Here is a 13,011-nt window from a genome sequence, read left to right on the forward strand (position 1 = left end):
CACAAACCGAAGCAGAGGAAAAGCACCCTTTGGAAGACAAGTTTTTGGAACTCGTCCAGGCGCACTTAAATGATTACCCTTGGCATTTTCATTATTCATGCGTGTTCATTTGTATCAGCTACACAAACATGTTCGAACGTGCATTTAGAAGAAATTGCAATTGTGGTCATTGCGGCAAAATTTGCTATATAGGTAACTGGCTAAATATAAAAGCAAAAATCGTAAAAACTAGACCACGCATTTTTTCTACACTCACAATCTGATCTGATTTACACAGACAACAGCTCATTATATATATTTCATCTCTCCTACCTTGGATATTTAGCATTTTGCTCAGCCATCCTGGCCGGAATCTATTTTCGACCAAGCTAAAGGTTTATTCAATGATCTCTTACCCGTCACGCTGACACAGATTTGTCTTCTTATTGTTTGATTGTTCCCTCAGTTTATTTTCTGTCTGCTTTTTTTCTTTTTCTTTTTCCCTATAAAGTCATTCTGTCTGTTCTCATGGCAAAAGGTTAAATTATTGTCAGTGAGAGGATCACAACCTATTTCAAATGCCTAGCCAAACGGAACACATCATTAAAATCTATTGACTTCTGAGACAGAATTTGGCCCCAAAAATCTTGGTTTGAACAACAACAAACCAGGTGTTGTTTCTTTACAACAATAAATGCAATAAAAGACAATGACATCATCCGAGTCAAGTGAATGTGTCTTTTCGGAGGGAGAAGCTGTAACTGGGGCTCCCGACTAATCAAGCTTCTGCTTTCGTAAACCTCCGTCACGACTCAGAGACGTCACTCACAATATTTCCACCGGAAGATTCTCTGCCACAGCGGAGAGACGAGGCTTCTCTCTGACGGCGTTGTCAAGTGTCTAAGCCGGAGAAGTGACAGCGTACATGTGGCTCAGGGGTGGCGGTGGCAGAGGGGAGCAGGAGGATTAACGATGCGCACCGCATGTTCTGGAATCTTTTCTTCATGGTGCGTGAAGGGAGAGCTGGGACTGCGGGACTCAAGGCCAGGGACTCCCAGAGGGAGGAGCAGCAGCAGAGACAGAGGAGATTGAAAGACTCATCTGATATTCATCTTGTGCTGCAATGTCTGTCCTTGGTGTGGACAGTCTCACAGTCCCCGGGGTGGGGGGGGAAGGGTTGGGGTAGACTTGAGCAAATACACACACACACAGATGCGCACACAAGCATGTGCACACTATTTGGAATAAAAGCGCAAGGGGGAGGATGAAGGAAAGTAATTACTATATATTTCTATATTTATTCATTCGTATGCATGTGTACAGACGCGTACTGTACGAGTGATGTGACTCACCTGTGATCTCTCGAACTGTGCGGAACACGCTGAGCTTTTCTGGGTCTAAAGCCTCAATCTTGTGGTAGGCGTCCCTGTGAGTAACAATGGGAGATCAGAACCACACAAAATGAAAAGGACAGAACAAGGCTTTGGCCTTTTTATGCTGCACAGATAAGCAACGTACAAATAATCTTTTTAATGACAGAGATAAAAATGAGCTGAATTTACCCGAAGGACATGACAGTGACTCCTGTGATCTTTGTGTAGAATGTATTTATTTTAAACACAGTTGACTAAAATTATTGACTGATTATTTGCATAAATATAGACAGATATTTGTCCTTGTGCACTCCCACAACCCATTCGTTTTTAAACTCGGAAGGATAAATCCTGAGCTCATACACACAGTCTTGTTTGGATTTCAATCACTTTAAATACCTTTTGATTCAAAGCTACACACAAGACATAATATGCATAATGAGTGTGATGGCGGTCGCTCATCTTTTGTCAATCTGATGAGCTCAATGCTCTCAGCGCTCACCCTTTGATTCCAGTAATGAGGAAAACCAGGTTGCCATTGATTTTGGTGCAATTGACAAACTTGTCAATGTTGTTGGAGTCCACAGTCTGAACATCCTGGAGGCTGGCGGTACCGATGCCGTCGCACGCTGGTAATACACAGTGAGAGAGCAAAGCAGCATTAGCCTAGTTAAATGTTTTTATCATGCTGGAACAATGGAGATTCAAAAGAGTGATAAGAAGAAGAAGTTACAATTCTTTGTCTAATATCAGGCACTTTTTCAGGTTTCTTAAAAAACACAACTTCTACATGAACCCTGATCCAGAGGCTTTGCACTCTTTCAAATGTTCTCCAAAAACTTGAAACTTCTGCTTTGTTTGCAGCAGACAAGAGGCGTAACTTTTTCTGTGCAAGGGAAAAAGGGATTCAGAAAAAAACTCTGCAGATTTGAAGCCAAATGAGATTTGATGTTCTGACTCACAAGAAGCTGCGCAGAGGCCACTGACAGCCCTGTTTGTGTATCATGGTTACAAACATAACATATCTCAGAATTTATGTGATAATGATTTGTTGATGTTCACATGCTCGTCACGCTTATCTCGACATGAACTGTGCTGTATTACCAATACTTATTTATGCCATAAATAACTTCTACTTTTGAAGGTTACCTTTTGGGCAGATGTCAGTGCAAGGAATGCACATCTTGATGCGGTTCTCCTCGACCTCCATCTTGTTGCTGGGGCACGCTCTGACGCAGGAGCTATGGTCCACCACATAGTTATCTGAAAAAAAAAAAAAAAACACAAACCATTGTTTGTCTGACTGGAACATACAGAACAATATGTGGCAATGACACAACGTTAAACTTTGACTGATGCAGTTCCTCAGTCATATTTCTGTGCAACTGAGAATTTCTTTAACCACCGCTTTATTCTTTTCACTTTTTGGTTCCTGTTCCATTTCACTCTTTAATTTGAACTCCAATCCACCTCCTGGGAAAAGAAGCTGATACTATACACTGAACATGGCTGTCGGTAGACGCTCGCTGGCCATTGGCTAATGCTACGACAACAACAAAATAACAGGAATCTGTTTTTCTGTGAGACCCAAGACGGAGAAGAATGAACCCCTGATGTAATATTGAAATCAAATGATACTGTAGGCCACGTACAAACAACGACAAAAAAACAGCAGAAAGACAAGTCTATATTTCCTGCTTTAACCAACCCTGAAATATCCAAACCACCATGACTTGCATCCTTGAAGCGGCGGTTTCATCAGCCTGGTTTCTGTAACACTACAGCATCTTGTGTCTAAAAGCAACAATGCCTTCAAGTCCCACTTGCTGCTGGTTGCCCTTTTCACTGATGCTGGGCACAGTGTGGGGCGTCCACTAGTAGGTGGGGTTGTGCTGAGTGTTAAACTCAGAACAGAGGAGTAACAGTGAGACCAACAACGGTGCAAAGCAAAAAGAACAACCTGATGATGATGCAGTGTGTTTTGTTATCACCTTTGATGGGTTGGTGAATATCAAACCTAACCTCAGGCTACACACTGTTGCAGGACAGACAGCTCATCACGGTGGATGGAAGAGGGATTTGCTCCATTCAGTTTTTTGTTTACTGCTTTTTAGCGGCTGTTGATTTCCACCACCGAAGTTTACCGAGTATGCAAGTGCACTAGAAATTCAAATCTGGCTTGATACATGTTCATAACACACAGATAATACAGACTATGACTACTGACCATGCAAGATTATAATCCTGGTTTGTCAATGTCAAACATTTGAAAATCTGGAGTAAGAATCAAGTGTCACACGATGTTAGGAGCCATCAAAGGGATTGAATGCAACAAAATAATATATAGCTTCTGTTTTGTAGGTTTTGGTGATTATATTTTACAAAGCTAGTTCAACAATCAGCAAAGACTGGGGCACAACTTCATAAAAGTTTTAAACAATACAGTAACAAATCCACATCAGTTTCCCATTTGAACGATTAGATGCTATTGTGTGTCTTCTCTGCACACAGAGAAGACACACAATAGCATTACACAAAGCTATAAACTGCATTACACATAGCTGACCACACTGCAGCGCGGCAGTAGCAGCTGTGGAGGTGGTGAAGAGTGGAGGAGAACGGTAAGTAGCCTATTTATAGTTTAATGGTTTCATTATGAGTTTGCATATTTCTGTTTTGAAAACGTCTCCCACTGGGAACTAAGGCATCAGGTCCTTTTCAAAGAAGGAGCTGACGTGAAAGTAAGAGCTGGCCACTGCTAACCAGAATGTTCGGTTATCGACCCAAGCGTTCATCTTGTTTGAAATGAGCAGGGATAAATATTTACTATTTAATGGCTCCCTCCCACTTTCTCCAGCTGGATCAAGAGCAGGGGATTTCACTGCTTATCGAACATAAACATTATTTATATAGTAAACTAGCCACAGCTCGTCCAGCTGATGTCAGGCATCATTATATTCAGTACATGTCCTGTCAGCGATACAGCTCAGCAGTCAATAAGAAACACAGACAAATAATAAGCAAAATATCAGTTTAAAAAACAACATGGTGAAGGTCAAATAGGGCTTTGACCAAAATAATATTTAGATACTCATTTGCATTCCAGTCAATTTCATTAATTGTATTATAATGTATTTTAAGTTTAGAGAGGGTTGTGGTTTTAAACTCTTCATTATGAGCAAACAGCAAAACATAAACTTGATAAATTATCTGTTATACGTCCTCCCTGTACAGTGTATAAACAATACATCGATATATACTGAACATTTTCTATTTTGCTATTGAGAATTATAGCTGAATATTTATTGATATTCATGTTTCAATGCAATTTATGTCAGGAAACACATATTTATCCCAAGTAGACTTTCTGCAGAGCCAGGCAAGTACAGGTTGTAATTGAATTTAGAAAGATAGAAGTACCGTGCATATTATTTTTGGTCATGTGAAAAAGAGTGTGTCTAACAAGGACCGAACCAAACCTACACCTTTGCTCGATGCTTGTAAAAAAAAAACACAACCTGTCTTTTCAGCTTCACCCAACCTAAATCCGTCTCAAACCTTTAAACCTCAAACAGCCTTTTAAATATCAGCAGCAGTGTCCTCACTTGGCGTAATGTCCCTATTCCCTGGGTCCAAAACTCAAATAGGTCCTCACAGAGGTAGAAACACAAAAGTATACACAAACACAAACACAAACATCTTCGGGAAACCAAAGACAAATTGTGTTTATGGTGGCAATATTTGCCCTGCAAAATGATCCACTGGTAGTAATGAGAGGGTTATGAGAAGCTAAAGCAGTAAATGCAATTCAAGCTCCCTCAGTATCTAATTGTTTTTCTTGGTCACGACAAAACTTTGATTTGCACGTTAAAGCAGAGCAGTGGGGAGCGGGGGTGTGCATCCTGTATGTGTGTGTTTGTGTGTGTGTGTAAGTCCATGAAAAATAGCCTACGGAAATGCAAGCAGGAGTGTGCCTGTGTGTGTGCATAGTAATGGCCTTTGCTAAAAGCTTCATGTAAACGTGGTGTAATATGTAATTATGACACATGCATTCCTGTCAGCACACTCTGTACCTTCCGTTCTTCACGGCATCCTTCAGATATCAGCTAATCTGCTTGTATCTAATCCTCAAAGACAGAACAAATCAGTGGGATTCAACCTAGCTTTTGTAAATGTCATTAAACGTTATGCCTCACTGAAAGGTAAGTCATTTCAACTGTCAGTTATTTAAGAACACATTTGTTTTTTAAGTTTTCTTTAAGAATGGGAAACGGATTAACCTCCATTTTCAATTTAGACAGGACAGAGTTATTATTAGTAACTTGCTCTTCCTCTGTCCTCATTTTTCTGTTTTCTTACTTTGACCAAAATGAGTTATTGAGCAGTGAATGTTTGAATGTGGTAAGAGGACCTTGTCGGTTCATCAGTGTTCTCTTGCACCAAAATATTTTAAGTAAAAAGAAAATCTCATGGTGAAACTTTGGTTTAAAGAGGGTTCACTCTTTCAGGCACGTTGGGGTAAACTTTTTTTTTTTTTATGGTTCAATGTGTGATGGTAAATTTTGGATTTTAAAATCCCCGGATTCAAAGTGAATCTGCAAATTGACTGATTCCTTGGAGTAATACGTTAAAAGCTACATTATAATTAAATGACAGTTATAATGGAAGGGTCGTGACTTAACAGGATACCGTGTTTGTGTGCAGGTGGTGAGACTTACGTGGACACTTCTTGACGCAGAAGGCTCCATAGGTGTACCTGGCCCTGGGGTTGTGTTCCAGCTGGAAGGTGGTGGGGTTGTAGACAAATGGCTGGGGGCACTGGGTCACACAGGCCCCGCTGTCATTGAAGTTGGTGCAGGCCTGTACACAAAACACACACACAAACACACGTGCAGCACACACAGTGTTGTAGCAGGTATTTAGTTTTTATTTACAATAGGTGGATGTGCCTTTACAAACCTACATAGCATCTCAGACCAATGTGAGACAACAAATATGAAAGCTGTGGATCAAACAAAGTTGAACCAAAATGTTGTGTAAAAAGACAATAAATACATTCAATAAAACACTAGATACATGATTTTGCTTTTTTATTTGAAGAATTGTTCAAATTGAACAGGGCGAACCACAGGGATGGAAGTCTATATTTAGCAATAACACTAAATTGCTAAAGGAATTAAATGTCATTAAATGGTATTTAGAATACAAGTGGTATTTTAACACACAAGTCAAGTCTAGAAAGAAGAAAATTGCTTTGCAGAACCACTTTGAAATGAAGGTGGTAAAACGTCACAAGCAGAATCTGTCCAATTTCTTAGACACATTTTCGGCCACAGTCAGGAAATGAAAGAGTGAGACATATGATTATGCTGTTGCCATGTCAATAACAGGTTTACATGCGTTTCCTTTTCATTAAATGGAAGTAAACTCTGGTGTGTATGTGTGTGTGTGTGTGTGTGTGTGTGTGTTCACTCACAAAGCAGTCTGTGTCCTTTGGTCCATAGCAGCCACCTGCACACTCACGATGGCAGCAATCACTAACATAGGGACCGAAGCAGCGGTCATCACACTGCTCCGCACACACTGTCTTTGTTACTGTGTAGAAAATGAGGACAGAAAAGCATTTATTATTTAACTATCAAACATCAGAATATCACATTTTTACTATGCAGTACACAAGCTATATGTATGGGAATTCATTACATTTAATTCGAATACATTTAGTTTGAACGGAAAAGCGTCAATATAAAATGTCAGTGAACAACAACATCCTTTCACTAGTAAGCATTGGATTCACTGTTGGAGTTTGTTCTAACATCTGGCCAACTGCAACCTGGTTAAAAATAAATACACATCTGTGTGGTGAGTGCAGCTGAAGCCAAAACACCTCAGCCACTCACTACTTGTTATCTTCAATCATGAGTTGGCCTGCACCCACTCTGAGGGAGGAAGAGACGGAAACATTGCGATTCCTATCTGACTCAGTGTAACGCCAATCACTTCACGTCTGTCCGCCCTTTTCCTCTCGTGCCTGTCGCGGCCATGTGGCGTACGCCTGCGTGCCTCGCTGCTCCACAGCCGCGTATGGAAATGCACGCATGGAGTCTGCCATTTCACTGAGGAAGACAGCTGGCAAGAGACGCGGCTAAAGTGGATGCAAGGGTATGGGAAGTGCCGGCAGTGGGATGCATATGATGGATTGGTAAATGTGTTTGTGACGGATAAAGAAGTGGAATTAACACAGTTGAATAATAAGCTTGTGGAGGGGACACACTTGTAACGAGTAAAAAAAATATGTACGCCCAAAACCCCATCTTTCTTGAAAATGCAAGATCAAGTCAGACACACACACACACACACACACACACACACACACACACATTAAGACCTACAGACAATTTAGATTGTCGAATCAACGTAACCCCAATCTGCATGTCTCTCGAGCGCCTGAAGAAGGCGGAGTACCCAGAGTAAACATACAGACTCCTCATGTAAAGGCCCCTGCCCGGATTTCAACTCAGGGATTTTCTCACTGTGAGGTTAAACCTCGCCAACCAGCATGCACTTAAATCCAAGTGACAATCGACAATGAAGGAATGCAAAAATAGTTATGAAATATAAAAAATACAGTAGTTATTGGGTCTTCAGCCCCAGCTCTGTTGATAAAGGTAAATGTGAAGCTGAAACTGAAACACAAAAGGTGTCAAAAGACTCATTTCTAGGAAGAGTAATGTGGTTAGAATTCAATATTACAAACCCAACGCTGGTGTGTGAATGTGTATGTATCTGTGTTAGCGTACACACACACACACACACACACACACACACACACACACACACACACACACACACACACACACACACACACACACACACACACACACACACACACACACAAACAGTGTTTTGATGTGAGCCGCGTTTCCCCTCTGGGGCTTTGCAGTGACGAGATACTATCAAAGTGATGGATACAAGCCACACGCAGCTCGCCTAGCGCACATGCAAATACACACACGCACACCTCACCCGACGCCTAACATACAATCAGCGGCGTTCCATTAACGGTGCCTGGGCAAAAATGAAACGGCCTCCTTTGCTCGCGACACTCTGTCAAACAAATGACCTTGCCAACGGAGAGACGCAATGCTGTTGATCAACTTGGCTTTAAACTTCCACTTCAAGAAAAAAAAGAAAATACAAAAAAAGAAAGAAACTGCTGGTGATGACAAATACAAAGGAAATCCATCTGAGAAAATATGGCTGGAAGCTTCCATTTGAACAGGCTGTGGACAGCAGCATCAGTCACAGGAACCTCTGCCTCTCGGTTTCCATTTACATGAGTTAAAATGTACTCACTTCTACATCTGGCCTCCGAAACAATTTATTGGATAATGTTGGGATTTTTTGCAATGGAAACACTTTCTAGGACCAATTCAATTGTCTGTATAATCTACACAAATAACGAAGGCTTGAGTAATATAACACAATTTAGGGTTAGGTCACAGGCCTTTTTATTGCAAAAAAGATTGTTCAAACACTTATTGATTAGCTGAAGAATAAAATGAAAGTAGACTCTATCTCACTTTCCATTTGGTACTAGTGGGATGTTTGTGACTATACATTCATCCTCTTGTAGTTAATAGAGGATTTTCATAATACTTGGCTATTCCCTCTGCTTCTCCTCAGCACTTTCTTTCAATGCAAGACAGTTCACATAAGGAATTCAACTAGGAAAACACAGACTCTCAAGTTTATCCCTGTATTTCCCAAAGTTTCTGCCTCACTTAGCTACTTTTTAACATTTACTTTACTTTCAACTTAAATCAATATTTAGATTAATACAAATTCAGCCAAATTCTGCTCTAGCGATGACACTGTTACCTTTTATGAAATCAACTAATAATTTTCTGCCCCAAAATGTGGAAAGTTATAACAGTGTCAGTATTTATTAATATTTGTAGACAGCATCTAGAACACAAATGAACTGAAAGGAGATTATATGATGACATGCTCCTAAATGTTATCTGCTGCCCAAAAGTGGCATGGAAATATTCTAATGGAGATGAAATGAATAGTTTGGGTTTGAAATGTTCTGCTTTAGAAATAATGACGTTCTTGCATCATCGGCCTTTGCTAGAGCTGACTCGTTCCCACACAAATCAATCAATCAATCGTTAGATATTTCTCTTGGGGAGAAAGTTAATTTTCGCTTTTCAAGTATTCAGCTCATCATGATCCATATTGCTGCATTATACTGACATTTTGATTTATAAAATAACCAAAGAAGTATTTTTCATCATCTACTTCAAGGGGGAAGTAGAAGTTCACTTTTTGAATGAATTCACTTTTCCCTTGAGCTGCTGACACCAACCGCTGCTGTTTATTGTTGCTTGTGAGACAGGTGAATAATTATTTCATGGATATGTCACAAAAGTATCTCTGAAGTCATTTTTCATTTGACATTATTTCCACTTGTAGCCCTGTATAACAATCATTAGGATACAGTGCAGAAAGTTCATTATAAATAGACAAGTTCATATTATTAAAAAATAGTAGTTCAATTAAGGTTAAATACGGGATAAAACGTGATACATATAATATACACAGTTAATAAATAGATGTGTGGTCATTGGGCAGTAACAAAGTCACAGCCAATCCATCTAGAAAGGGGAGGGACATGAGGTGCAACGTGTGGGTTCAGCATGCTTTGAGCAGGTGAGAGGGAGAGAGAGATGGTCCGGAGTCCTGGAGGGAAAGTGTCGTGGTTTGGGAAACATTGGAGAGGTGTCTCGAGGTCGACTACTCGTTGTCCTGTTGTGTGCACTTCTATGTTGCCTGCCAAAGGTGAATATATTATGTATGCCTTCAATTGTATGCTGTAACTCCATGTTGTAGTGAAACAGACCGAATGTGAAATGCTATTAGCCACCCGCTAGCATAGCAACACGAGCCACCCGCTAGCATAGCAGCACGTGTTAAATAGCATAGCTTTAGCACTGTTGTTGTTTCAATGCTAAAACGGGATAATCGTTAAGTCTGTATGATTTAGTGTGAAGATTTTATGGCTCAACATAGTATGTGTAATTAAAGGAGACGGACGTCTGTGAAGGGAGAGAAACTGAGATGGTTGCTGCTGGATGGACCCTGTTGTTTTTCTTCTTCTCTGGATTTGTGCCTGTGTTTGGATTGACTGTCATCATCATCATCATCACCCCTATCTGAGATTATCATTGCCCTGTTGCTCCTCGTTTTGGACTTGTGAGTATTTAACTGACATGAAATGCACGTGCTTTTATTTTATGCTCTGGATTGAGTGAAGTGGCCACCACAGTTTTCAGGTCTCACCGCACCCGAGCATCATCACAGGCCTGCAACTGAGCCTCAAGGTTATATTTTCTGGAGTGGGCCCACATATGATTTTCTGTTTGTAAATTTAAACTTGAATTGTTTTGTTTGATTCATAGACCTGGGTAAGGTACATTTTTATTTAACATTTTAGAAATTCAGGAACTGTTTACAGCATTTAAAGAAACCCTGTATTTTTTATTTTGTGCATTTATTTTATATGGAAAATAAACACCTGTTGACGGTTTAGATTTTTGTAAATACAGTTGTGGTGGTCGTTAATAGTAATTAGGGGGATTTAAACATTTTTTTAGTGTTAATGAACTCAGGCCCAGGAGATCTGGGTTACATAAATGGAGGCACCGCTGGGAAATTATTTTGTTTTATTAACGTAAGATAAATATAAGCCAATCAAAAGTAACTGGACCCCACAACTTTAGAGTATATAATTAAAAGTAATTTAAAACAGAGAACAATAATGGCAGTCACAACAAGCAGTCCATCGCAATTTGAGTTAATTAACTGGTGCAAAGGAGAATCGGTAGATGTAAAACATGCCCTCCTTCTTTATGGAGTGCCTGAAGGTATTTCAAGGGAAGATATTGAAGAAACAGCAGGGACTATCAAAGCCTTAGGAAAAGTTAAAGTCAGAGGCAAAATGTTTCACCCTCAACAACTATCGCTGATGGTGTTATGCGAGTGTCGTGAAGAGGTAGACCCCTCTAAAATTCCCCCCGAGATAATGCCTATAAGTGGCGGAAGGGGTTGGAAAGCTGTCTACTACACAGAGCCTCAGCTTGATAACTTTGAAGAGAAGTTACTTACCTTTTTGCAGAGTGAAGGGAGAACCTTAGAGAACATCCAAGGTCTATGTTCCCCCACCAAAGAAGGTAACAGCAACCCTGAAGACATCATCCGTGCAGTCGGTGATGTTATGAGCAGAACGAACAAACAACCTGACAGCCACCCATACAGACGGCTGCGGACATTTTCTGGGGTCAGTCCCACCCCCACTGGAGAAGAGTCTTTAGACAACTGGCTGGAGCAAGCAAAACTCCTAGTAGAGGAAGGTGAGTGCTCAGACAAAGAAAAACGACGTCGGATATTGGAAAGTCTCAAAGGGCCCGCCTTTGAGATCATTCAAGCTGTGCGTCTGACTCAACCTGATGCTAGCCCCCATGAGTACATGGAGGCTATAGAGAGCATTTTTGGTATAGTAGAGTCCTCAGAAGAACTATATTTGTCGTTTAGAGCCCTCCACCAACAGCCTGGTGAGCGTCTGTCTGAGTTCCTACGAAGATTAGAGAGATCCCTTGTCAAAGTAGTAAAGGGAGGTGGTTTATCTGTTAGCGTTGCCAACAGCGCTCGATTAGAGCAGCTTATTAGAGGGTCCACCTCTGAGATCATGTTGCTTCAGTTGAAAATTAGGGAGCGGAGCAGTAATCCCCCTACATTCCTGAACCTGTTAAGAGAAGTGATGGAAGAGGAAGGTCGCCAGTCAGCCAGACAAAGCCAAATGGCACCCATGCGTCCTCAGCGTGTACGCACCATCCAAGCAGAAAAGGAAAAAGAATCGGAATCAGTTTCTCAGAGTGAACTGCGAGCTCAGATTCAAGAGTTGAGAACACAGTTAGAGGAAAGAAACAACCCATGGCCTCAGCCGCCATCTGATGATTCCTTTAAAGGTCCTACAGAGAAACCAAAACAGAAAAATGAGTCACAGAGTGAACTGCAATTACTGAGGAAACAAGTGACAGCACTAGAAAATAAAATGAGTGTAATGACAGTTAAGTACACATCAGACCCCCCACGAGAACACACACCACAGACTCATCGATACAAAGCAGCTCTAGGCCACAAACCTGCTCCTTTTAAAGTATCCTCTCCCAAAGACAATGATGAGTTTTTCTGTTATAGATGTGGAGAAAATGGCCACATAGCCACCAGATGTAATGCCCCTGAGAACCTCCAGAAAGTCATCAGAAAGCTCATACGCTTGGTGCGAGTTTCCCCTCTTCCCAACAAAGAGAACCCAAAGCCTGCAGCTGAAGAGCATTGTGTAGCTAGAACAAATAAGGTTGAAGTCCCAGAGAACAACACTGACTTACCTGAAGGTCTTGTAGGTCCATCGTTTATACACACCATCAAAGTTAATGATGTGGTCTGCGATGCTCTCATCGACAGTGGGTCTAATGTGACTATTATCTTTGAAAGCTGGTATAACAAACACTTACCAGGTATCCCGATAAAACCCCTCTCCTGCCTTGGACTTTGGGGCCTCGCTGACACAGAGTATCCTTACAAAGGGTATATT

General features: G+C 40.9%; 1 protein-coding gene across 3 annotated transcripts in view; it reads right to left on the reverse strand.

The window, feature by feature from the left end:
• LOC128456092 (receptor tyrosine-protein kinase erbB-4) overlaps nt 1-13,011 on the reverse strand; it is a 301,537-nt gene that overhangs the window by 104,305 nt on the left and 184,221 nt on the right. For all 3 annotated transcript variants that reach the window (XM_053440141.1, XM_053440140.1, XM_053440142.1), the window contains exons 6-10: nt 6,829-6,947; nt 6,071-6,212; nt 2,502-2,615; nt 1,855-1,981; nt 1,332-1,405 (exon numbers count right to left, since the gene is read on the reverse strand). In XM_053440141.1, coding sequence (XP_053296116.1) covers nt 1,332-1,405; nt 1,855-1,981; nt 2,502-2,615; nt 6,071-6,212; nt 6,829-6,947 — 576 coding nt within the window. The remainder of the gene's footprint in view (nt 1-1,331; nt 1,406-1,854; nt 1,982-2,501; nt 2,616-6,070; nt 6,213-6,828; nt 6,948-13,011) is intronic.

Source organism: Pleuronectes platessa, chromosome 14 (assembly GCF_947347685.1).
Source record: "Pleuronectes platessa chromosome 14, fPlePla1.1, whole genome shotgun sequence".
Taxonomy (NCBI): Eukaryota; Metazoa; Chordata; class Actinopteri; order Pleuronectiformes; family Pleuronectidae; genus Pleuronectes; species Pleuronectes platessa.